The sequence below is a fragment of the Bos indicus genome, chromosome 6 (genome assembly GCF_029378745.1).
Source record: "Bos indicus isolate NIAB-ARS_2022 breed Sahiwal x Tharparkar chromosome 6, NIAB-ARS_B.indTharparkar_mat_pri_1.0, whole genome shotgun sequence".
NCBI classification, from domain to species: Eukaryota; Metazoa; Chordata; class Mammalia; order Artiodactyla; family Bovidae; genus Bos; species Bos indicus.
Window position 1 is genome coordinate 57,984,089 of NC_091765.1, and position 26,072 is coordinate 58,010,160.

A 26,072-nucleotide genomic window follows, 5' to 3' on the forward strand; every position below is an offset into this window, starting at 1 on the left:
CATCAAACCTCTGGGAGAGGAATTCCTAGTTTTTTCAAAGTTGGGCCAAACGGACCCCGAAGGCCTAGAAAGCCGCGTCCCTAAGCCCTCAGGGTTTACGACCCCTCCCCCGATACCCGCGCAGCCGGGGGCGTCCCGGAGGAGGGCGACCCCCGCGGGTCCCAACTTCCCGCCGCGAGGCGAGCGTGGGGGTGGGCGGGGTGGGGGCGGGGTCGGCCGCGCTCCCTCCCCTCCGCTCCCCTCCCCCGCTCTCCCCACCCACTTCCCTTTCCTCGGCTGGGCAGCCCCGCGGGCGCGACCTCTCCGGGCAGTGACGAGCGGGGAGGAGTCCGCCGCCGCCACCGCCGCCACCACCGAGGGGGGAGCCATGCCCCGGCCCCGCCGCGCTCCGAGCCCGCTCCTGGCTGCCCGCCGCCGCTCGGGCCGGCGGAGGGAGTGAGCGGGAGCTGCGGGCGACGAGCCGCCGCCCGGCCCGCGATGTCACCATTGTTCAGCTGGGTGGCCAAGGTAGGCGGCGTCGGGCCGGCGCCCGTTACGGTAGCGGACCGCCCGGGAGCTAGCGTCCCGGCGGGCGTGGCTCGGGGAACCTTGGTAACCGTGGGGCTGCCGGGCGTCCGGGCCGCTGGGGGTCTGCAGCTTGGTGGGGGTGGGATCGGACCGCGGCGAGGGGCGCCCCTTGCTCGGGGACCGCGTCCGGAGAGCGGCCAGCGCGGTCCGGGTCGCTCACCAGGTGGTTCTCATTCATTAGACTTTCTTCCCTGTGGGGAGAAAGAGCCAGGGGCCTCACGCCCAGTTCACAGGTGGGGAGAGTGAGGCTCGACACCGGGCGGGTGGGCTTCTGCGGCCCCCAGCGCGCCCCGGATTCCCCGCGAGGCGTGTCCAGGCGGCGGGACCTCGCGTGTCAGCCTCCCCTATACAGACAGGTTTGTGCTCGGTTGTCGGGACCGTGCACGGAGGATGCCCGGAGGCTGAACTCGGTGCGCTTAGAAGATGTCTGTCTTTTGTCTTTAACTCCCTGGTTTTCAAGGGCAGGTTTGCGGGGGGGTCTGAATTTTAAATCTAAGTTTTTTATTTCTTTGAAGTTTTATTTTCAGAACATTGGCGCCTTCAGAATCACTAAGCGTTATAAGTCCAGGCCAATTCTGCTATTCCAAAAATGAAGGGATTGGAGTGGATTTCTAGAGTTCCCACCAGTTTGAGAAGGCAGTGATAGAATAATATCCTCCCAGAGTGCCAGGTGTTGTGTGCTTTGAACGATGCAACTCTTGAAGCCTCTACAGGCCGGCGGGATAATGGGGCACCTTTCTCGAGTCCAGCGGGCTCCTCTCTCTGCCAGCCCCTTCGCAGGGCTCGCTCTTGGTGTATGGCAAGTTGGTTGAGCAATTAAATTAAACTCACTGAGAGAACCCGTTAGCCGTTCTGTGACCCTTTACAAATAATAGGTGGTGGTACGTCTAGTTACGATGCAGTGCTTTTAGAGTGTTAAAAGTACATTTTTACAAATACCTTTATATGAGGCCGATAGGCTTTGCCTGTCATGTAAGTGATAATAAAATAGAGACGCAGGAACCAGATAACACTAGTTATTAGACAGGTACTATATCTTACTGTCTCCTCTTGCCCACCAGAATCTTCAGTTGCTGAAACACAGCTAGTAGTAAAAGTGAAGTGACTTTCAAACGTGTTTTGAGTCGTTGTGAAGCAGTTTTGTACTGAAGACAAATTAATAATGCCCAGATTTTCTGGCTTGAAGTGATAACTTGTTGGCTTTTCCAAATAATGCTGAAGTTTAAAAATGTCATATGATTTAAAAAGTAATTCAGGGTGTGTTGCCTGAGTATTCTGTTACTCATTCTAGGTTGAGGATTTGAATCTGCTTCTATATTGGGTTGGGCAAAAAAGTTCGTTTTTTGGTGACATCGCATGGAAAAACCCGAACAAACTTTTTGGCCAACCCAATATTACTATACTGTTATACTGTAAGGCCAAAAGGAGTAAGAAAAAAAAAAAAAAAAGACTTGTTTTATTTCAAAATCAAGAGGTAAATCTAAAAAAACCTTACTGCTAATACTGTTTTATAGTTTTATGTACTTTCCTAAAGCATACAATATAAGATGCTTTACACTATAGGAGTGTGGTGAACTTTGAAAACGGCAAACCAAAGCCTTATTAAAAAAAAAAAAATCAAGGATTTTGTAAGGATTGTCAGCTTTCCACAACTGGCAGTACTTTTGAAAAGTTCATGTAAAAAATGAACAGCATGTGACCAACTTGATCTAAGTTCTGAATCATGTTATTCCAAAATTGTTTAAACTACAGAACAATAGCAAACAACTATGAAATGTTTTTGGAGCAAAGTTATCAGTTGTCAGCATAATTTTAAGAAATGTTATTCTTTTGTATTTCATTTCTAGGTCTTGTGCTATTGTAAATTGCACCCTATAACTGATTTTTGTAGACTGTGTTATTCTGTGAGCACTTTTAGAATATGAAGTTACTGTTTGAAAGTTCATTTCTTCGGGTTATAATTATAAGAATGGCTTTCTATGGAACCTATTTGGTGTTCAGTTAAGAGACAAGTCATTAACACACTTTGCATTATAGACTAGGAAATGTTTTAAAAGTAGAAACGAGGCACAGATACGGTACAGAATGTGCCTACTCCCAAAGTGCATTTATGTTAGGTTTTAGAATGACCCTTCAAGATCTCACAAATGCACGCGAGCACACACCTCACACAATCGCTTGCACATCTATTAAAAATTCCTAATTTGACCTTTGTAATTTGCAGCCCAACATCTGTTAGCGAAGAAGAAGGGGAATAGATGTCTGTTACTTGGGAGTAGATGTCTGTTACTTGATGCAGGTGGTGACCTGAACTTGAATTTGGTTTTCTTTGGTGATGCATTAATAGTGTGTGAATACTGAACATGTAGAGAGAGTCATTTTATCATGTAAGAATAAAGCCAAAATAGGGAAGAATTTTATTTCAAAGAGATTATCTGTTAAAAGAAAAATTAACATACCTTTTAAATATTAGACATGTCTTGGAGCATTAAGGCAGGTGTGCATTATATTGAAAATGGAGCCAGGTTTATGGAGGTGTGATTTCTTTATTTTATTGTATTTTTTTGAGGTATGATTTCTTGATTAGTCTTTCATCAGGGATACCAGAGTTTTTATGTAGATTACACCGTTAAATAAAAACAAATTTCTCAAGCTCTGTGATTTTTATATTAAATCCACAGACATCCCTGGCAGTTCTGAGTTATCTATTGAGTATTTCTATGCGTCTACTTCCCTGTTTGTGAAGACTAACAGCAAGAGAACTGCCAGATAATTTTCTGAACTTCCTTGGATCTCTACTGCCTATAAAAACAATGGCTAAGATTACTGCTAGTATCTCAAATTAGTGGATTTAAAATGTACATGTCAATTTGTCAGATAAAATAGAAAATGGGAGCTAAATATAGCCAAATTTGCTGTTTTCAAATCCAAGTCGAGTTTCATGTAGCTCATGCCTTGTATTAAGCTATTCTCCAATGCTTCTGTATATATTCAGCAGATACTTAGTGAGTGCCATCTGTGCACCAGGCACTCACTATTCATGCCCTGGAGGAGTTAGCTCATTTTGCACTAAAAGTTTATCTTTTAAAAAGTGTACACACTGATGCTTTGTAGTAATTAAAAATATATTAGGAAAGGAGTCCTTTTGTAAATTCATACTCAATCACTAATATATATTTTATGTAAAACCAGGCTTTTTCTTATTTTGACCTTGCTTAGAACCTGGGTTTATAGCCATTATTCATTCAACAAGTTAACAAATGTATTCAACACGGATCTAGTTACTAAGCACCTACTATGTGCCAGGTGTTGATTGAGGACCTGAGATTGAGCAGTGAACAGGCACACCAGGCCCCTGTTTTCATGACTCAAATTCTAGACAGGAGAGACAGCAGTGAAGGAAGCAAATAAATAACTGTAATAATTGCAGATGGTGATGAGTGTTAGGAAGGAAAGTTAACAAGGTAGGTTTGGTGGGGAGTGCCTGGGGCTGAAGTGGCATTTCACCTGAGTGGTAATAGGTCCCTAAAGAAGTACCAGGAAGAGGGGCCAGCAGGGAACAAGGCCTGTAGGTGGGCCTGGTACAGCAGCAGGAGGAAGGCAGGTGCTGCCTGAGAGAGCTGGGTCGTGAGTCAGGAAGGGCTGATGTGGGCCAGACTATAGAGGGTTCCAGGGTGCTGTGCAGGGGTTGCTTCTAAGTGCTGTGGGTGTGAAAGCTAGGAGTGATGTCTGCTTTGGGAAGCCAGGGGGACCGCTTAGGAGGCTGGTGTGGTTCAGGAGGTGGTAGTGATGCCTTGGATATGTAATTATTCTCTGTCTTCTGGAATGACTGTGACCCGGTGTCTGAGATTGGTGCAAATGACTGAGTAGCAAATTGCTTCTTCTGTATTGAATACAAGCACAATTTGTTCTTTGCTCAGCTGCTGCTAACCACAGCTTGCAGGCACAGTTGGGTCCTGGCATTCGGCTTATTTACTTACCTTTGAGGTTTCCTGCAGACTGGATCAGCCCACCTTGGGTGCCTCTGACCAGTTGGACTTGCTCTTCTGTTAACTGGTGCACAGCAGCCTTCCTGTAAGGTGAGACTCTGACTATAGCTAGTATATAGGTGGCAGTATTGCTGTCTTGCTTAAAGTCAGCCTGATGTTGGTTTGTTGCTGAGATTATGTCCTAGGTTGAGATGGAAAATTTTAAAAGATGTATTACCATATTTTTTGGTCTGTAGATTTAAATTACTTTTAATTAGTGCATGTTTGAGTTTAATGAAGAGGGAAGAACTTGTCATAGCCAAACCACTCCTTGAATTTGAAAAATTTGCTGCCTCTGCTAAGCAGAACTGGTATGGCCCCCATCAAGCTCCTGTGGGGGTGTTTGAGCAGTGGTGGCTACAGCCTCTCTCTGTGCTTGGGGAGCTCTGGTTACTGAGAATGACAATAATTTGGGCACAGGTTGATTTTTCAACGAGAGAAGGGAGAAAAGCAGGGATAGAAACCCCATCTAATCCACAACGAAACACTGCCTGGAGCAGATCTCATAATGAGAAAGAAAGTAAATTATAGTTTGTTCTCCTAGATAGATTGCCTAATCCAATCTTAGCCTTAAATGTGCCTCTTCTCTGATCTTCCATTTCTGACCATCTGAGTCCTTTTGATGGTGACACCTTCTCTGAAGCATCTCTGATTACTCATTCATTCATTCATTGGATGAGCATACTGAACTGGATAGAAAATACCTACAGGAGCTCCTCTGGCAGGGGAGGGTAGACATCAGCCAGCTGTGCTGTGCCATGGGAGAGCAGGGAGGGGCTCCTGCCCCCTCCCGAAGGCGCCCAAGGGGGAGGTAGCCAGGAAGCTCAGGGGTGCAAAGTGGTTAGGGTAGCATGTTCAGAGGCGTGCAGGCACGTTGGAGGAGCCTCAGTGACAGGCTGTTTGTAGACGGGCAGGAAATCTGCTATAGGGAGTAGCAGAGGGAGAGCTGAACAGATGTGCAGGGCCCAGGATGTGCGTGGCATACAGACCCCTTCAGAGGAGTTGGCATTTTACTTGCGATAGTGGGAACCATTAGAGACCAAAACTGATCAGTCCCCAGACTCTCGTAGCTGTGGGGTCTAGTCTGTGTATCTTGCATTGCAATTATTTAAGTATTTTATCTTCTTAGCTTGTACACTCTGTGAAAACAGAGGTGGTGTTGTCATGTATACCAGTGTGTACAAATCAGTTGGGCATCTTTTTGAAATGTATTAAATAGTTCTGCTTTAGCAGGTCTGGGATGGAACTCAAGATTCTGCATTTGCAACAAGCTTCTCACAGGTGATGATGCTGATACTGCCCATCTGGGGACCACATTTTGAGTAGGAAGGTTCTCAATTTAAATATTTCCTTTTATACCTACTATTAGACATAGGAGTTGCTCGTATTTTTTGAAACAAATGCTGTGACTTCAGAATAGTCACGTTATATGGGAGGACAGTAGTGGAAATAGTGTTCTATGAAATAAGACTTAAAAAAACTCAGCAACTTTGAAATTGGGTGTCTGGAGAACAAGAGTGGAAGGAAAAATTTGCATTGCATATTCTTGCACCTTTTAAAAATTTTGAACATTTTACATATGAATTCTTCAGTTTATTATTTTTTTTCATTTTTGGCCGCACCCCACAGCTTGTAGAATCTTAGCTCCCTGACCAGGCATTGAACCCACACTGTCATCAGTAAGAGTGTGGCATCCTAACCTTTGGAACTCTGGGGAAATCCCTGTTCAGTTTATTAAATTAAAAAAATACTTTGATGACCTTTCCTCTTTTTCAGTATATTTAACTTCGCCCCAAATACCATTAGGATAATATAATGAACTAGGCATCAAATTGTTATTGAAAAGTAGATTCAAATCTCCTGCTTTGTTTTTTTGGATAGATTTATTTTTTGAGCAATTTTAAGTTCATGGCAATATTGAGGAGAAGATACAGTTCCCACACATGCAACAGCCTCCCCTGTTATCAGTATCCCTAATCAGTGTGGTACATTTGTCACAATTGATGAACTTGCATTGATATATCATTATCACCCAAAGTCCATAGTTTACACTGTGGTTCATTATTAGGGTTGTACATTCCATGCGTTTGGATAAGTGTGTAATCATATGTATCTGTAATATCACAATGAATAGTTTCACTGCCCTAAAAATTCTCTGTGCAATGCTTTTCATCCTTTCTTCCAGCCCCTGGCAACTGCCAATATTTATAGTTTTGCCTTTTCCAAAATGTTGTATAATTGAAATCCTAAAAGTATGCATTCTTTTCAGATTGGCTTCCTTCGCTTAGTAATGTACATGTAAGTTTCTTCAGTGTCTTTCATGGCTTGATCATTCATTTCTTAGTACTGAATAATATCTCATTGTCTGGATGTACCAGTTTATTCGTCTACAGAAGGACCTCTCAGTTGCTTCCAAGTTTTGGCGGTTATGAATAAGCTGCTATAAACATCTTTGTGTCAGTTTTTGTATGGACATACGCTTTCAGCTTTTTTTGGGTAAACATCAGGGAGAAGGAGTGTGGGATCATATGGTGAGAGTAAGTTTAGTTTTCTAAGAAGCTGCCAAACTGTTCTCCAGAGTGGCCATACCATTTTGCATTCCCACCAGCAGTGAGTGAGAGTTCCTTTTACTCCACATCCTTGTCAGTGTTTAGTATTGCCAGTGTTCCAGATTGTGGCCATTCAAATAGATGTATAATAATATCTCTTTGTTGCTTTAATTTGCATTTCCCTATTGATACATGATGTGGAACCCTTTCTTTCTTTTGATAACTTTTAAGGAGTAGAAATAATAGTCTTTTTAAATTTTATTTCATAATATACATTGGTATTCAGGAACATTTATAAAAGTTACAGAAAAGCAAAAAAATTTATTCGGTTCTATTTGTGTCTTTAGACTTAAGTACCTTTCTGTTATTATTTCTGTTACCTCTGTATTTGCTTTTGAAAGATTGATGAATTAGCAATCTACACTACTTTGTTAGATTTATAAGAAAAATGTGATGAAAAAAATTTCCTTCGTTATCGTGCACTTTGGTACTTCTGCAGAGTATTTTTTGTCTGTTACATGTTGCGATGGAATTAGACTCACAGGCCTTGTTCACTTTGAGCTGGGCTGAGCCTTTTTCATCTGTAAAATTAATAATGTGTTTTGTATTTATCTGTATCTCTTTTTTATAGGTCTTATTTTAAAATGGAATGTCAAATTTTGCATAAGAAATTATGAAGACTGTAAATGTAAACTATTTAAAATGTGGTTGAGTTTGTAGTTCATGGTTTTTGTGAATGCGTGGTGGTAGGTGCCGTGGATCCAGAGGAGACAGGACACAGGCTTAGCCTTTGAGCAGCTTGCAGTTTAGCAGGAAGAGGACGCCTGTGAAGATAGTTGAATTTAGTGTGATAATACAGATATGCACAGGGAGTCAGGGAGACTTTAGAGGAGAGGATATTTGAACTAAGTCTTTAAAGAAACATGATTAAAAAAAGTTAGGATATACTCTTGGTAGTTTTCCATCGTATTTTAGTATTTTTCAGGGCTGCTCTCTAACTCTGTTTGCTTTGCTTTTGAGCCCAGTGATTTTTTTTTAACCTTCAGGAAGACAGGTCCTGTTAAGTAAATTACCCAGATACCAGGAGATGCAGAATTAAGAGTGACTCTCTTCTTTCATCCAGCACATCCGAGCGCGTGGACACACCTATTGATAACTGTGGTATGGTGGTCATGCTGGTTATACTGGAATGGAAAGCCATTTTCCCTTTTCTACATGAGGAAACTGAGACCCAGGGCTTCATTTGAACAAGGTGACTTTATTTGAACAAGATCACATATCTTGTTATGGTAGAACTTAAACTCAAGGTCCCGGATCCCTGGGTTTTTTGCACGCTTTGTTAATGTCCTGCTGATTTGTTTGTACTTTCTCTCTGAATTATTTTACTAAAATCAAAAGTATGCATGTCTATCAGTAGATTGTCATTGAGAATATTTTGGTTAGCTACCTGAGTGTACGCATGTGCATTTCAGAGTAGATCAAGGGGCCTGCAAGGAAATAGGCAAAGAAAAGAGGCATAAATTGAGTAGTCTGTTGAGGTGGATGGAGATTCTCTAACATGTGAAAGAGTGTCATTGGCGTAGATGTTCAAGAGCCTGGGAGGCTTGACCAGTTCTGTGAACTTTGTACAGGAAGAAACCAGGTTCTGATTATTTGAAGAGAGTGGAAGTTGCCAAAGTCCAGTGAGGTGACATACCTCCCAGTCCTGGGCTCCCACTACCAAGAGGGTGTCCTGTGGAAGACGAGGCAGGTGTGTATGCTATAGCTCTTCTCCTCCAGTAAGAAAGAGCGAGTTTTCTCAGAGAAGCATCACTTACAGAGTAGATTTATAACATTAGTGCAGCCATAGGAAGGAAGAGATTATTACATTTCTGAGCAGTTAATATGTGCTAGCTATTATGTTGAGAGTAGTCAGCTTCCAGGGAATCCTGGAAGTAGTGGTATTATTCCTTCTTTCCTCCTTGTTGGGAAAAGTGTATGAAGAAACTGAATTCAGAGAAGTTAGGCAGCTTGTCATAGCTATTGAGATTACTGGAAAGTGCTCTTTATGTTAAGAATTATTCCAGAGCTTCCTACCGTAGTGGCATCTCCTCCAGCCAGCGACAGGACACCAGACAGGAAGCTGAAGGTGTGGCTTGGAGGCCCAGGTTTGCTGGTGTTGCTATTTAGTCTTGGCTCAATGCCATGGGAATGGTAACCTCTGCTCTGCTGCCAACGGTGCAGTTCTGCTTGGGTGTCACATGAGATGAGGTGAGTGAATGTACACTGTCGAGCACTCTTTAGAGTGGGCTGGTCCAGGCAGTGGGGTGGATGGAGTCATATGTTTCCATTGAATTTGACTCATACATCAGAGTTGTACTTCCCTGGGCCTTGACCTTTGGTCTCATAGGACATCATGTTGAATGATCTCAATGATTGTTCTCAGTTTGAAATATCTCTTGTTACTGCAAGTCAGGGCGGTCATCTTAGACTGTCTACCTCTGATAAGGAAGAGAGGGCCTCTGGACCCACTGGCCTGGATGGATCTCCTCTCCATCTGTTCCCAGTGGAGGTGCCACCTTGGACACATAAGTTGTCTTAAAGCATGAATGTGTTCATCTTCAAAATGGGGCTAAGAGCCATCTTCCAGGCTGTTGAGGATTTACCCACATAAGATACTTAGAACAACGTCTGGCTCAGATCAAGCACTTACTGAGTGTGAGGCATCACCATCATCTTCTTCATTGCATTTAGAGATGGAGATGACCTTCACAGTTGCTTATTAGTTCCGTTCCCTTTTCTGAAAGATGAAAACATTGGGTCCTCCAGAGATGAGGTGGTTTCCCTGAAGTGACAACTGAGATTAATGCAAGGTGTTCTGACTCAGACCAGAGCTCTTTGCATCACTGGGTACTCACCTTGGTATCAAGGGGTTTTTTTTTTTCCTGTTGTTTTATCACATTCTGCATGAATTAAATATAAGTCCTGATTCACTTGTGCAGAACAAGATCATAATGCTTTTTAGGTCACAAGTCATTTAGCTCCAATAAGGGAATAACAGGACAGAGAAAATTAGACTGGCCTCTGCCACCAGCCATCTCTGTGACCTGACCCAGCGGGACAATTGTGCCTTGACTTCCCCTTCCCTAAAATAGAGGTAGGGAGCAGCTGTGCCACCCTTTCTGAAGTCCTTTTCTTGTCTCAAAATACTGTGAAGAATTCCTTCATTGCCAGTGCTATTTCAAGTTCAGAAAATAGTGTGACCCCCAAAGATGTCGATTCTCCAATTTTGGAAAAACTTTAAAAATGGGAAGGAAGTTTATTTGTTTAGCAGAGTTCATAATTGTAGGCAGATAAGAATCAGCCAAATGGTATTTTGCGGAAGTTCTTTTCACAGGGTGGACCCAGAGGAAATCAGTCATTAGGTGAAAATAAATCCTAAGATCTTTGAGACAATATTTGCTTAGGGACATTTTGCACAGGTCTATTATGGTCTCTATTGTGTCAGGTTTTTTGCTTTCTTACACATGTAAGTTTCCAGATTTGAAATATTAGAGCTTTGATTGTATAATGTGACTTCAGAAGTGCAAACCAAAAACTTGCTTATGAGTAATGAGTTCGTGGCTCTTTGTGTTTTGATTATTACTAAATGGATTGTGTAATGAACATGAAGTTTGCTAGTGCTTTTGGTATGGTCAGAACCCTTTTATAGTTCTAAAAATAGCCGTAGTACTGTTCCTGCATTTGAAGAGGAATGAAGGGAGTACATGAGAATGTCAAGTACGCTGGAGTCTCAGTGACGGTGTATCACGCAGTTTTAGTGTAACTGAAAGAGCATCGTTCCAGGGTGTGATTTTACCCATTCTATAGTGCTTAGACTACTTGAGATGTAATCTCTGGGTTTTTTGCCCCAAAGCAAGAGGTCACTGTGCTAGACAACCAAAGCATACAACTCTGTATTAATTATTTTGCAATTACCACACTATTCGGGGAGTCCTGTGGTATTTCCAGACATTCTTGGCCAAGAAATCCAGCTTTTTTTTCAAGTTCAGTGTCAGTCAGCACACACTGGCGGTGTGTCTTCTCTGAACCTGGCACTTGGGACACAGATGCCAGGATGAGAAAGATGTAATTCCTGGCTCTCAGAGGGGAGGGCGGGTAGGTGTGTGCAGTGGTCTGTGCACAGAAGTCTCACAATCAAGTGGGCTGGGGCTGGGGCTCTCAACACATCAGTAGCCTTCTGGTCCATGGAGATCATACTTTTCAAAATGCAGTAAATCCTACTTGACAGTCTCACTGTTGACTTTAATCAGCAGGCATAGTCGGAACCGGTCGTACACATCTTAAATATTGTCCCTCCCGACAGGAGCCAGAGATGTGGTTTGGATGTAGGTGTTATGAAAGCCTGCAGTGTCCTGGAGCCCCTCTTTCAGCAGGTTTTCAGGGCTCTGTAGATCTAACAATTTTTTTGGTTTTAACCCTGATTGAATAAACAGAGGCTGTAGAGTACAACTGGCTCCTCTTTGTAGGGGCAAGGTGAATCTGCTCTCAGGTCCTTGGGGCAGACCCCAGGCTGGGCACCAGAGCTTTCACATCCACATAGTCTGAGTGGTTAAACGGGAAAGTGCAGCAGGGCTTGTGAGTCTTTTAAGGGAAATCCCCAAGTTACTGGAAATGTGGGCACTGTGCTTTTTTTTTCTTTTTTTTTTTAAATTTGGTGGGCTTAGAAGTTTAGTCTAATTAAGACATTTCAAGCCGAGGTATTTATTTCATTTTTTTAAAAAAAGCAAATCATGGGGACCTGGTGTGGTCTAGGGAAAAAGCCCTAAAGGGAGAGAGGTCAGCTCTGTCTAGCCCAGCCTGTGACCTGATGCCTGTCATTCCAGGCCCCTGGGGCTTCGTTTCCTGAGAAAATGAACAGATGAAATGAGTGGTCTGAGAGTCGCATCCAGGGGTGAGAGGGAGTGCTTGGATGGAAGAAGCAGCTCGAGTGAGCAAAGGCATGTAGGCGGACTTCCAAATGAGCAAAGGCCAGGGACGTGTGTGAGTGGAGCTGTGACCCTCCCTGCCCACCAAGCTTGGCCTGTTGGAGCGTTCATGCCCCGGTGTGGAGGCTCTGCGGGTCAGGCTGGGGGTGGTCAGTGTTACGGTAGACGTTGGAGAGAAGCCCTGGACAGTTGGTTGAGTGAAAGAGGAGGCTGCCAGTGGAGAGAGTGGGAGGGGAGTACTGCTAGAAGCCAGAGGCGGGGCTGGGGGAAGGATGAGGGTCTTGCTGTGATCTGAGTGAAGTATAGGCCTAGACCAGTGCTTGAGGGTTTTTTAGCCAAAACTAGGTTTTGGCACCTAGTGAGAGAGACTGTATCCTGATGGCTTACTGAAAAATGGAGAAAGAGAGAAGAGTAGAGGGCACTTAGCAGGTTTTCACACCAGTTGCCTGGAAAGCAGTTGGGAAACAAGGAAATGAGAGAGACCTGTTTTAGGGCAAAGAGAATGAGCTTGATTTGGATGTTTTAAGGTCAGCGTGCCCAAAGTCTGGGCGATTCTCAGAGAGGTGATTAGAAATTTAAGTCAAGAGGCAGCCGGCTGGGGGAGGGGGTGTCGGCGCGCCGCGGAGTGCTGCGCTCGGAGAGCCTGGCACCCGGGGCAGCCGCCTCCCCCTCCCCCTGCCGGGACCGCTAGAAACCCCTTCTCTTCCGTCCTCCCGGTCTGGGGCCGAGGAGGGCTTAAAAAAAAAAAAAAAAAAAAAGAAATTTAAGTCAAACTTGTTTCACCAAAAAAAAAAAAGTTGAGTCAAGTTTAGGAAAGAGTTCAGGGTTATGCTAAAGTATCTTTGTTCACCTTGGGGGAGTGGGTGAGGTTCCTGGAGAGAGAGTAGAGAGAAAAGCAGAACATAATAGTTTTCTCTGAGATGCCTGAAATGGAGGTGTCTTTTACTGTTCCAGTCTTTAGACTGTACTAGTCTAAAGGAGGGGATTACATCAACAAAATTTCTTCACCTTTTCCCTCCCTGTGGGGCTTGTTTTTCTCCTCTTTGTAAATCAAGATGAAATCCCACATTTGAAAATGTCTTTTGGATTCAGAGACTGTAGTTCCTGCTTGGTAGGTGGAATGATTGTTCCTTTATCATGGGATCAGTCTGTGGTAGGTCAGGCTGGGAAGCTTCTCACATATTAGCTGTCCCCTTGGCACGAGAGAAACAACAAAGCCTCGAACACATTCCTAGCAGCAGCTCTTGGCTGGCACACCTACGCCTTTATCTCTTGTCAGCCTTGGTTTCAGTGTTGGTTCTCTAGGAATGTTCCTGATTGTAAAATATCTGGGCTAATGAAGTTTCAGTCAGTAGAGGAACCTGGTGGGGTGCAGGCGGGGAGGAGGAACTACTCTGTCCAATTCTAGCCGGGGGAAGTGCTGCTTTGGGGGCGCCTGGAGTAGGTGGTCCTGGTGCCTGTCTGTAAGGGGGCCCTAGGCTCTGAACCCTGAAGCTGTGCTCCCATCCCTTCCAGGAGGCTCAGCATCCCAAGATGCCCCCACCCTTCTACACTTGAGCAGAGCTCTCTCTCACTGTGTCTCACCTTGAAGCCCATGTTTTTCCCTTCGACCTACTTGCTAAGGCAGTGGCATGTATTCTGTTTTTCTGCCTGAGCTATAAGCTCATGGCTTGGTCCCCAGGCTCTATTCATGGATTTGCAGGCACCTTGCCATTCTTACTGCCTCTGCTTTTAAGGTCTTCTGAAACTGAAACTTGCTGTGTGGCCTGATGAGCGGGGTGGATGGTGGGGCCATGGCCTCTTTAATGTCAGGATAACATTTCTCCTATTGTCATGAGTTTTTTGTTCTTTTTTCCTTCTTCTGGTATCCAGGCTGTTCTGTTGGCTTATCCTGGGCTTACAGTCAACTGAAATCTTTAAATCTTTTTCACATGAACTTTTGGCATGCTGTATTTACCCCGTGGGTACCTACCCAGTTGAGGGTTTTTTTTCAACTTATGTAAATGTTTTATACATAGCACCACATTCCTGATATTGGGATTTAAAAAATATATATTTTTTCATTTGATTAGCCAATTTGTTTGTATAGTAGGATTTTGGAACTAGAAGTGATTTAAAGAGAACTGCAGTTTATTCCCTTCAATGTGACACATGAGTAGCTGGTCTTGAGGAAACTGCCAGTGGAGGGATGGTTGGTTTCTTGGACAAGATCAGATTTTCTTTCTCACAAACCAGAAGGGTTAGTGGGTTAGGAAGGAGGAGAAACGTTAGCTGAGGGCTGGGGCTGGTTAGGAATTGACACTTGAAGAACTTCATTCTACCTGCAGCTTTGCACGGTTCATATTTGTCTTGTGTACATGTTTGGGATTGATTTCCTTCATCTCTAAATTGAGGAAGAAAGTATTTGCCACTTAATTCTGCTTCAAAAAAATTTTTTTAAATATGAGTATAGTTGATTTACAATCTGTTAGTTTCAGGTGTCCTACAAAGTGAATCAGTTATGCATACACATATATCCACTCTCATTAAGATTCTTTTCCCATGCAGGCCACTACAGAGTGTTGAGTAGAGTTCCCTGTGTTGTTCAGTTGCTCAGTCTTGTCCGACTTGTTGCAATGCCATGCATGGACAGTAGCACTCCAGGCTCCTCTGTCCTCCAGTATCTCCCGGAGTTTGCTCAAATTCATGTTTATTGAGCCGGTGATGGGGTGATGGTATCTAACCATCTCATCCTCTGCCACCTCTTTCTCCTTTTGCATTCAAACTTTCCCAGCTTTAGGATATTTTCCAGTGAGTCCGCTCTTTTCCAGTGGCCAAAAACTGTTGCTGGAGCTTCAGTATCAGTCCTTCCAATGAAATTCAGGGTTGATTTCCTTTAGGATTGACTGGTTTGATCTCCTTGCTGTCCAGGGAACTTTCAAAAGTCTTCTTTAGCACCACAGTTCCAAAGCATCAGTTCTTCAGTGCTCAGCCTTTTCTATGGTCCAGCTCTCACATTCATATATCACTACTGGAAAAACCATACCTTTGACTAACAGTAGGTCCTTATTAGTTTAGTATCTATTTTATGTATAATAGTGTATATATGTCAATTCCAGTCTTTCAGTGTTACCTCTTTTACTCTACCTTTGAGCTATCCTGTGCCAGGATACAGTCTGAGTTTTTAAAACATTTACTGAAGTTGTCTAACATAACTTCTGAGAAAAATCAAGGACCAGCTAATAGTATTGTTATTGTTACACTTGGTAAACATAAAATATAAAATATGTTAGATGAGAAATATATAATAAGGTCAGTTCTAACTAATATCCTTTATTGGCCAAAGTTCTAATGTGTCTATTGATCAAGGTTAAAGAAAAGGGATGGCCCCTTGGTGAGTATAGTCAATTTCAAGAAAAGGACTGAGATGATATGCGAGAAAAGTCCTGTTTCTACCACTCACCTGAATGAAGTTCAAAATTCTTGAATATACGTGATAGATTTTGTTCAAGAATGCCCTTAATGCTGTGAGAGCTAATGTGGTACAGAATTTAAGAACTATAAATAATATGACTTATAATTAATATTTATAAGTCATACCAGAACCCCTTCTGGCAGTTGAGTCTGGCAATCATGCATTACTAAGTTTAAATTTCTGACATGCTCCTGGAGACTACCATGGGTCTCACAGATGCCGGTGACAGGCCTATGGTTGGGCCGCCAGGTATGAGTGTTGTGTGCATGTTGCACACTGCACAAGCGCATCCAGCCCACAGGGCAGGCAGAGCCTGAGGTCCAGCCCACACTTGTGTGTACCAAAGTCTGCCGTCTGTAGCTTTTTGTCTCTGAGGTAGGCGGTAGACAGGGGTTTTTGGCTTTCAGTAAGTTGAACAAAAGCGCTATGCAGAGGATAGCCCTATGCTATAAATTATTTTGTGTTTAAAGAAATTAATATTGATGTTGTCGAGGTGGTTCCATACTGAATCCACAAGTGTTATAATTTGAATTACATTGATTTTACTGCAAGTCCTCCGAAGTAGCACTGCTATCTGGTTAAGAGGGCTAATGGTTTATCTAAACCCAAATTTGAACTGTCAGTGTCATTAAACAGGCCAGTTCTTACTATTATCATAGTTTTTATCTTAAATAATTGCCTATACATATAAAAAGGCAGTCTTTTGAATATTGTTTGTTTTTAGTTCCTATGGATGTGGAAGTTTAGTTTTTAGATTGTATCTCATGACTTAAGTTTTGTTCTGTGGTGAAACATTTGGGGGCACTTTAGAAATGTATGCCAAAATTGTACATTGAAAATAACTATCACATATTTAAAATGAAGAGGTTTTTTTTCCTCCAAAGAATTTTGTCCCTGGAAGCCTTTGTCTAATGCAATTAGACAGTAACCTTTAAACTTTCTTAAAGTTTGAGAAAAATGTACTCTTTTAAAAATTAACCTTTTTTTGAAGTTGCAAAAGCAATGTACATAAATATATAACAATAACATGTGATAAGCAAAAATAACAAACCACCTTAATTCTGCTACCCAGAGATAACCATGGGCAGTTCCTTCCAGATCTTTTTTGGTGATAAGCACGGTTTAAAATTGCATCTCTTTTGCTGAAAATAAGTAGAAGAAATAATAGCTCTTCACAAAAATCTGTCAGAATTTTGGCCCAGAATGCCAGAATGGACTGGGTGAATGAGGAGGCAACTTGTTCTCTGGGGTGCAGCATATGCTACCTGCACAATTTCTACCTTTCCTTCAGAAATAAAGTCTCTTTGAAAAGAGATGTCGTATGACTAAATAGTGAATTGTAATTTCTTTTCAAATGTCTGGGTTTTTTTTTTGTTTGTTTTTGTGGGTGGTTCTACCACCTGCCAGTCAACTCCCACACCCAGTGAATTACTGATACTCCCCTTTTTACCTTCCCTGCTGCTGCTGCTGCTAAGTCTCTTCTGTCGTCTCCGACTCTGTGCGACCCCATAGATGGCAGCCCACCAGGCTCCCCCGTCCCTGGGATTCTCCAGGCAAGAACACTGGAGTGGGTTGCCATTTCCTTCTCCAGTGCATCAAAGTGAAAAGTGAAAGTGAAGTTGCTCAGTTGTGTCCGACTCCTAGTGACCCCATGGACTGCAGCCCACCAGACTCCTCCGTCCGTGGGATTTTCCAGGCAAGAGTACTGGAGTGGGGTGCCATTACCTTCCCTAGCGTGCTTTATTTTACCTCATTTTTTTCTCTCCATTTGTATTGCCTCCGCCCTAGCTGACATTTCTTCCTGCTCAGAGGCTACATTTTCAATGGGCTCATTTACTCAGTCTGATGTGAGGAACAGAGCCAGGCCCTGGGGTGACAAGGCCCTCGCCTTTGGGACTGAGCCTCTGCGTGGGGGTGAGGGCAGGTAACGAAGGCATTTCCACTTCAACATCCTTTTGCACACCATCCTCCTGCTGTTACTTTGTCCGTCAAACCCACTCTGTCCACAGCAGCCCCATGATCTGTTGGAAGCTGCTGGCCCAGCCTCACCTGTTCGTTCTCCAGGTGTGAGCTGGGCGGGAGAGCTCCTCTGTGGCTCTCCCCACCAGCCTCGATTCCTTGGAGGCGCCTCTCCTCTGGTCCTCCCCTCCCCTCCCAGGGAGCTGAGGTCAGTGCAACTCCTGTGGCCTCCAGCTCCTGGTTTCCTAAAAAGTACTGCATTTCTGGCCCCACTTAAACGGTCACATTCATTGACAGCCCCAGTGCCCAGCACTTATCCAGAAGAGTCTGTGCTTCTGTGAAATGGAAATAGTGGGGTTTTCCTCAGAGGGTTGGTGTGAAGATTCAGTGAGAGAATCTGTGTGAAGCACAGTGGGCTTCCATAAGTACAGTATTAAACTACTCGATCCAGTGAAGGTCTCAGAAGTTCAGCTTTTCCCTCGATAGTGTTTGTGTGATTATATGAAATGTTGGTGTCACACTTTCTTTACCAGATAATAGGTAAGATTTGAAAACAGTCATTTTGTTATTTGTCTTTCATTTTAACCTATACAGTTTTCTTTCCTGACATTGGTGTATTTTCAAGTAAATATATTTAAATTGGGGGATTCCCAGGGGACTCAGTGGTAAAGAACTTGCCTGCCAGTACAGGAAATGCAAGAGACATGGGTTCAATCTCTGGGTTGGGAAGATCCCCTGGAAGAGGTAATGGCAGCTCACTCCAGTATTCCTGCCTGGAGAATCCCATGGACGGAGGAGCGTGGTGGACTACAGTCCTTAGGGTCACAAATAGTTGGACATGACTGAGTGACTGAATACACACATATTTAAATTGAGGTTTATTAGGTTACATTATATACTTTATACTTTAAGGTGGAGAAACAGAAAAAAGCTATTCATTTGTCTCTTTAAAGTCTTTGTGTTTAGTAAACACTGATATGGGCCTGCAGGGCCCACGGAAATGAACCAAACAACACCCTGTTCCCAGCCTGAAGTGTTAGGGCTGTGACCTGTATACCAGGGGGCCAGGCCCGTGGGAGTGGAGGTGATTGGACTGGGCCTGGAAGAATCAGCAGATGCTAGTAGAGAGTTGATGGAAGAACATTCTAGAGTAAAGCCTCCCCTGCTTGCTTGCAGTGTCAAATGTGAGCTGCAATCTAAATGACAGTTTCTTGAAATAAGGATTTAAAGGTGTTTGTCATATTTTTCTACTCTCCCATTGGCAGGGATAACTTGAAGCTGACGTAAAAAATTATTTTCATCTGTTTGTATATTAGACCAAATTGTCATAATCAAGGACTAGCTAGGCAGTGTATCACATCAAACTAAAATTGAGTCTTTGTAACATTTGAAAAGAGTTCTAATGTTTTTATATTGATGAAGTATTTGCATTATGTAGAAATTAATTCCATAACTCTAATGGACACTTGGAGTTTTAACCCATTTAGATTTTGCTTCCCTTCTTGACTGCATCGTAACATTGTAATTTCCCTTTGTAGACTTGGATGGTTATGGCTTCTGGTGTAGCTTTCCCATTTACAGCTAGACTTACGTTTGCACTGGAATGGTGCAGCGGCTTTGTTTTATTATTTATATATACAATATATTCACACCATGGTCCCGAGAGAGATGGCTGGTGGTGATCTTATGTTTAACTGTAGCTGGTCCTATCCCCCACCCCGCCTGCTTCGTTTAGTCCAAGGATCCTTATCCTGAAATCGAAGGATGGAAGTTGGGGGTCGGGGGAGGTTCATGAGCTTGGACGAAAGAAAAATTCACCTTTGTTTCCACTAATCTCTAACTGCAGTTTAACATCTTCAGTTATGAGTTCTCACCCTCCCGCCTCCCATTAGCACTGGCAACTCCTATGACAATAACACCAATAAAATCAGTTATTTTCATATTGTGTTATAGTTGTTACACGTTTTTCAAAAATACCAAATATGCTCATCATTACTTTGAGTTTCAGTAGTTACACGATTTGCCACTGGCCCTAGTTAAGCATGGTGAGAAGCACATAATGCTATGTCATAATTGTTTGGATAATTCCCTTTTGGTGTAATTCTTTTGTATTGTCTTGTGTTCTGTTTTATGGCATTTAAAAATCTTACTCTGAGAAGGGTCTGTAGGATTTTGTCAGAGGGAGTCTGTGACACTGTGAGTTTAGGAGCTTCTGCTTTGGTTCCTGGGGTGCATTTCAAAGCATGCCAGCGTCTGTTTTGGGAGGACTGGTGGGAAGGTGGGCTATGTAATTAAAAGCTGAGATACCGTCTCTCATTCCCACAGCCTTGTCTGTTGCCCTAAGCCATACTAGCACGGAGCTTTTCACAGCCTCAGTAGCTCTTGTGGTCGTTGTAATATATGCTCACCACAAAAAAGAAAGTGTTAAAAGTACATTCTCTATCGCCTTTGAAAAAATACAGTAAATGATTCCTATCCAAAAATGGTTAAAATAAAAATAGCTTAAGCACTTAAAGGGGCAGCCCTCAGCTGTCTAGAAAAATCTTTTAATCCAAAAGGATTTAGTCTCTGTTTCTGGTTTGCTATTTTTACAGCATTCGTTCCTTCTGCAAATATTTGTTGCATGCATACTATGCACAGGCATTGTGTTGGAGATCCTACAGGTTTATCATGGTTTCTCTTCTAAGGTCTACTTGAGATATTTCTTATCACTTAAAAACCTTGAAATCACTAAATTTTCATTTTCAATTGCAGTCACGCATACATTGAGCAAACTTACTGAATACTTGCTCTGTGCCAGGCACTGTCCTGGACACTTCAGGCTATAACAGTGAGCAAAATAGACAGTAATTCTGCTCTCTTAGAGCTGTCATTCAAGCGTTTCGGTGTTTTATGCTCCGAAGTTTATGGGGCTGTCCTGAATGTGCTACGGAACTGCCTGCCACTCTCAGACATATGTAGTTTTGTAAGCTGGTGGTTTTCACTCTGTTCCTGTGGGCCTTGTGACCCCTCAGTGCTGGCAGAAGGAAGGAGAAGGGATGTCCTTCCCCAGCTCCGTTTGAATCAGAGCTTTGCTATTCTTAGGTATTTGGGATTGCTGGCAAGTTAGGAGTGGGGTGTAATGGGGGGGAGTTCTCTTGCCTATGGGATGTTTGGAAATTCGGTCACATTTCCAAAAAATGTGATTGGCATTATCTGTGGCTAGCTGATATACAATAAATTTTTGTCATTTATTACCAGTTCTGTACTGAAAGGCAGTTGGAATAATAGCAAGCTCATTGCCTGCAGTTGCTGTTACTTTAATTGAGAGTTGACCTTTTCATTACTTGGCAAATGTGAAGGTCACAGATGGCATTTGTTGGAAGCTAATGTGTGGTAGGTGCTACACTAACAACTTTCACATTGTTTAATTTTCTCCTCAAAACAGCCTGCGAGGTAGGATGCTGAGTTCTAAGAAGCTGGATGTCTTGCTCACACTGGCAAGATTTTGGAGCTTATTTTGGCATTCCCATTCCAGAATTGCCTGCAGGATCTGTCATTGCAGTAGATTCATGGCTTCAGCTGGGGCAGGCCTTAGGGCTGACCTTGTCTATCTTTTCGAAGGTTATTCTGTTTCCGTTTTGCTCCCAGATAGGCTATCTCCTCTTTCTTCCTCTGAATGGAATGTTTCTCTCTGACTTAAAAAGCAATACTGGGTTCATTCTCCTCTCTCCTGATTACCTTCCCGCCTCTCCCCATGTGTACAAAAATTCATGCTCTTGACACAAGTAGGGGTCTCGGCAGTGGATGCAAAGTTTGGGATGCTCATCGCACATTTGCCAGAATAGCTTCTGATGGGGCCAGAGTTCTTGACAGCTAGTGTGAGATTAATTGAAATTGGATCCTGAAGAGATTATGATTATTTGCTGTTGTTATTTGCATTGTGTAGTGATGGGGAGGGAGATGGTTCTAGAATGGGTTGACCGTATGCCCATGATGATAAATGCAGAACACTGTGATCCACACCCCTCCTTTTTTTTTTTTTTGATTTAGTGTATGCAATGACCATTTAGTGTATGCAAGAAACCACAGCTAAGAAAAAAATGTTGACTGTGACATTTCTGGGCTTGGGATTATAGGCAATTTTAAGTTTTTCTGTATTTTTCTTTTATGTGGATATTTATTAAGCTTGTTATTGGGAATGAAAGATGACTAAAGAATACATTCTGCTGCTGTGTTTTAGAAGGAGGCTGAATTATTGAAAAGTGGGAAGACAGTTAGTACTTGCTGCTTCTTGGTTCTGGAGGTTGGCCCTTTCCTATTAAGGCAAGCTGCCACAGACCGGCTTGCTCCTGGCTCGGACCCAGGAGGAAGGCCCTGACCTTGGCCCTGGAAGGTAGTCAGAGGCAGGGGATAGGTGTCCCTCGTTTCTGTCCCTTCTGCCTAGCAACTGTCAGCCTGCACTGTCTTAGTCATAGCCGCGCTTGGACTGGTGCTTCCTGGAGTGGAGGCCCCAGGGACTCCAGGAACAGAGGGTACATATGAAGGATGCATCCCAGAGGGAAAAACACATGCTTATCTTCCTCTTAGAATGGGGGGGGGTTGGAGAGAGAGGGGAAGAATTTGAGAGAAAAACCTGCATTTTCCAATAGCTGCCTTGATCCTGATAAACTGACTCTATTCAGTTTGTCTTAAGCACAAAGAGTGAGACTGTAAGACAGTCTCTGGGGCTGGTTATCCACAGCCTGGGCTGTCACCCATCACACGGAAGTACAGCCCTGATTTGATTAACAGGGTGAGACCGTGCGCTCAGGTGGGGAGCAGCCCTGCCTGGCCTTTGTATGGCATGCGTGATGCTGTTCTTAGGCTCACCCTGGGTTGCCCATGTTCTGAGACACAAGCACATCCTCCATGGGGACAGCTGCTGCTTGTTGCTGTGGATCAGAGCCCTGTACTGGGCACAGGGCGTTCTCCTTTACTCATTGTTTTCCTTTGGGGGAGGGAACCAATCTTTTGCCTAAGAAATTAAGTCCGGCCCTTAGAGATCTTGCTGAAGCCCAGGAGATTCCTTTGCTTTGTTTTTCAGTGAGGTGGTTGTGCTTACCGGCAGTGAAGGAGGCTGTGTATTCTGGAGAGAGGGCAGGCCGCGTGATGCTCCAGTGCCCCAGTCACCCAGGGTGGGCACCAGTCCCACTCCCAATCTGGTGCAAGGGGGAGATGACCTTTCGAGAGAAGCAGAGTCATCTTTGAGTGAAGCATTTAGACCTGTGTACGAGGCATTGTGTAGCTACTTTGCAAATAACCCATGTGTTGTGGTCCTGTTTCTTCGTTCTTTTGCATTACATGTGAGTCCTTTCTCATCTTTCATAGCAGGGAGATAAGTGGATAGAGCAGTAATGTGTAAACAAGTCATTCAGATATGAGTTTTACTTTGGCTCTTTCTCAACAGTTGTTGATGTGATCTAAAATTTTATATATTCACTTTTTTTATAGGGAAAAAAATAGAGCCAGTTTGGAGGGTCTTTGGTAGCTGGCTTTATTCTAAGAAGGGTAGAGTTTGGTGAATATATAGATCATCCTGTTTGCTCTTAATAAGTTATTTGAAATATATTCTATACTGCGTCTGTATTTCCCTATCCTTGTAACCTCCTTAGCACTACTGCTCCTGGATTGCTGTTCCACATTGTTTAGTTATTTTCATACTTGTTTATTTTCTTTGTTTAGATTGTAGGTTCCCTGAAGGAGATTTATGTGTTCCTATCTTTGTATTCCCCATAGAATTTGGCATAAGGTTAGGGCTTCCCTGGTGGCTCAGAAGGTAAAGAATCTGCCTGCAGTGTGGGAAACCCAGGTTCGATCCCTGGGTTGGGAAGATCCCCTGGAAAAGGAAAAGGCAGCCCACTCCAGTATTGCCTGAAGAATTCCATGGCAGTCCATGGGGTCATAAAGAGTCAGACATGATTGAGAGACTGGAACTTTATACATATTGGGAGTGTGAACAGGACTCTCTGTTCAAGTGACAGTATAAAATGGGATTATCCAAAAATTTATTGATATGAGAATGAGATTGATAAGACTTCAGGGATAGCTGGATCCAGGCCCTCAGCCATCGTTTTCACCCTCTTGCTTCTGTTCTCTCCCTTCCTGTCTTTGTTGCACCTCCTGCGGAACTCTCTGGCATGCATTTATGTGTGATGGCACCTGCAGTTCCAGGCTTATACCCGCGGAACTAAGTTCACAAGCAAGATTTCTCAATCTTGGCGCTGCTGACATTTTTGGCCAGATGATTCTTTGCGGGGGAGCCTGCTCTGTGCATTGTAGGGTGTGCAGCAGCGTCCCTGGCCTCGACCATCCAGTGTCAGTGGTACTGCTCACCCTCCATTTGTAACAACCAGAAATGTCCCCACACATTGCCAGATAGCCCCTGGGTGAGGAGGGGTGGGGCAGAATTGCCCCTGTTTGAGAATCACTGTCTAAAGCAATAGCAGGTTTTATTCCTGCTCCCCCCCCCCCGCCCGCCCCCCGTCAATTCCATAAACCACCTAAGTCTAGCAGTCATTGGTCTGGAATGGAGTTACGTACCCAACCCTGAACTAATTACAGGGCCGGTAGGGGTGGTGGTGGTGGGGCTTGTGGAGTCATTAATAGTGTGCTGGTCAGCTTGGTCTGGGGTTGCCAGCCCACTCATGAACTGTGGTTTATGTGGGCCTGTGTGTCCTACCTAACTACTGGAATGGGAATGGGATGAGGTACTGATTATTATTAGAAACAAGGGGGATGGATTCCATGTAAGACCAAAACAAAGCCCCAAACTCCCAAACCAAAGCAAAGAACATGTGAACCCCCCACTGCTCCCCACCCCCCGACTCCCCACCTGCCAGGGACTAGGGTGTCTGTGTGACTTGAGAGTGAAGGCTTGGTGTGGTAGAAAGAGGCTGTGTCTAGCATCAGGTTGATTCCATCTGGCTCCTTTCCTTATTAGCTGGGTAACATTGGTCTAGTTGTTGAAAGTGTTTGTCGCTCAGTCATATCTGACTCTGAGACCCCATGGACCGTAGCTCTCCAGGCTCTTCTGTCCATGGAATTCTCCAGGCAGGATACTGGTTGGGTTGCCATTTCCTTCTCTAGGGGATCTTCCTGACCCAGGGATCGAACCTGGGTCTTCTGCATTGCAGTCAGATTCTTTACCGTCTGAGCCACTGTCCCCTTCTCAATTGTATTGAATCATGCCTGCAAAAATATTTCTTTTTGGTAAAATCTTCATTGAAGTGTACCAAATAAAATTATATATAAATCATATACTCAGTGACTTTACAGTTTGAATAATCTTATATAGCTGGCAAACAGATCAATAAACAGTAGCCCAGAAGGCCCCATCATAGCCCCCTCAAAGTTCTCCCTCCTCCAGAGATAATCCCTATTCTGCTTCCTATTTGTCATAGTTTAGTTTTTCCTGTTTTTGAAATTTGGCAAAAATGGAATTGTACCATGTGATTCTTTTATACCTGTTGCTTTCACTCAGTGTGGTGTCTGTATTTACCCCTGTTACTGCATAGACAATAGCGTGTTTATTTTCATACTGCAGGCCACTAGCGTTTTAACTGCTCTGAGATTTTCAAGGACTTTTGAGAAATAAAGGAGAACAGTGAAAAGCACTCATGTGTCTGTCACTTAATAGAAGGTCCATAGTCTCCTTTCCTCTAAGATTATTGATTTGGACATGAAAAGATAATACATGGGCACTCATTAGCTTGGAAATCAATTTTAATGAGTTTAATGTTTGGTCCTGAGTGATTTTAGGTAGAAACAAAGCAGTATTGGTGCCCAGTGCTCTAGCTGGTTTCCCTGTTTTGTTGATAAACGCATACTATGTGACCAAACAGTCCTTTATTGAAGATCTCTTCTCAGTGACAGTTTCAAAAGGGCATATTTTTTCCTGTTAAAGTAGAGTTGATTTACAATGTCGTGCCAATCTCTGTTGTATAGCAAAATGACTCAGTTAGATACATATATACATTGTTTTTTCATGTTCTTTTCCATCATGATTTATCACAGGATATTGAATATAGTTCCTTGTGTTATACGTTAGGATTTTAGTTGTTTATCCATTCTAAATGTAATAGTTCGCATCTTCCAGCCCCAAACTCCCAGGCCCTCTCTCTCCCTCCCCGCTTGGCAGCCCCAAGTCTGTTCCCTGTGTCTGAGTCTTTCTGTTTTATAGATAGGTTCATCTGTGCCGTGTTTTAAATTCCGCATGTAAGTGGTGTCCTATGGTAGTTGTCTTTTTCTGACTGCCTTCACTTAGTATGGGAGTCTCTGGTTATATCCTTGTTTCTGCAGGTGGGTTATTTCGTTCTTTTCTGTATGTGTGCATTGCATCTTCTGTATCCATTCATCTGTTGATGGGCGTTTACGTTGTTTCCATGTTTTGGCTATTGTGGAGAGTGCTGCTATGAACACAGGGGTGCATGTATCTTTTTGAATGATAGCTTTGTCCAGGTAAATGCCCAGGGGTGGGATTGCTGGATTCTATGGTAGCTCTATGTTTAGTTTTTCGAGGAGCCTCTAT

The 26,072-nt window shown here is 43.4% G+C and overlaps 1 protein-coding gene across 9 annotated transcripts in view; it reads left to right on the forward strand.

Moving 5' to 3' along the window:
• Positions 1-26,072, forward strand: part of TBC1D1 (TBC1 domain family member 1) — a 224,924-nt gene that overhangs the window by 78,442 nt on the left and 120,410 nt on the right. The window contains exon 1 of one of the 9 annotated variants that reach the window (XM_070791285.1): positions 87-507. The exons of the other annotated variants lie outside the window; for them this stretch is intronic. Within the exon in view, the coding sequence (XP_070647386.1) occupies positions 478-507 (30 nt within the window). The 5' untranslated portion in view covers positions 87-477. Of the gene's footprint in view, positions 1-86; positions 508-26,072 lie in introns of those variants that run through there. 9 annotated transcript variants of the gene reach the window in all.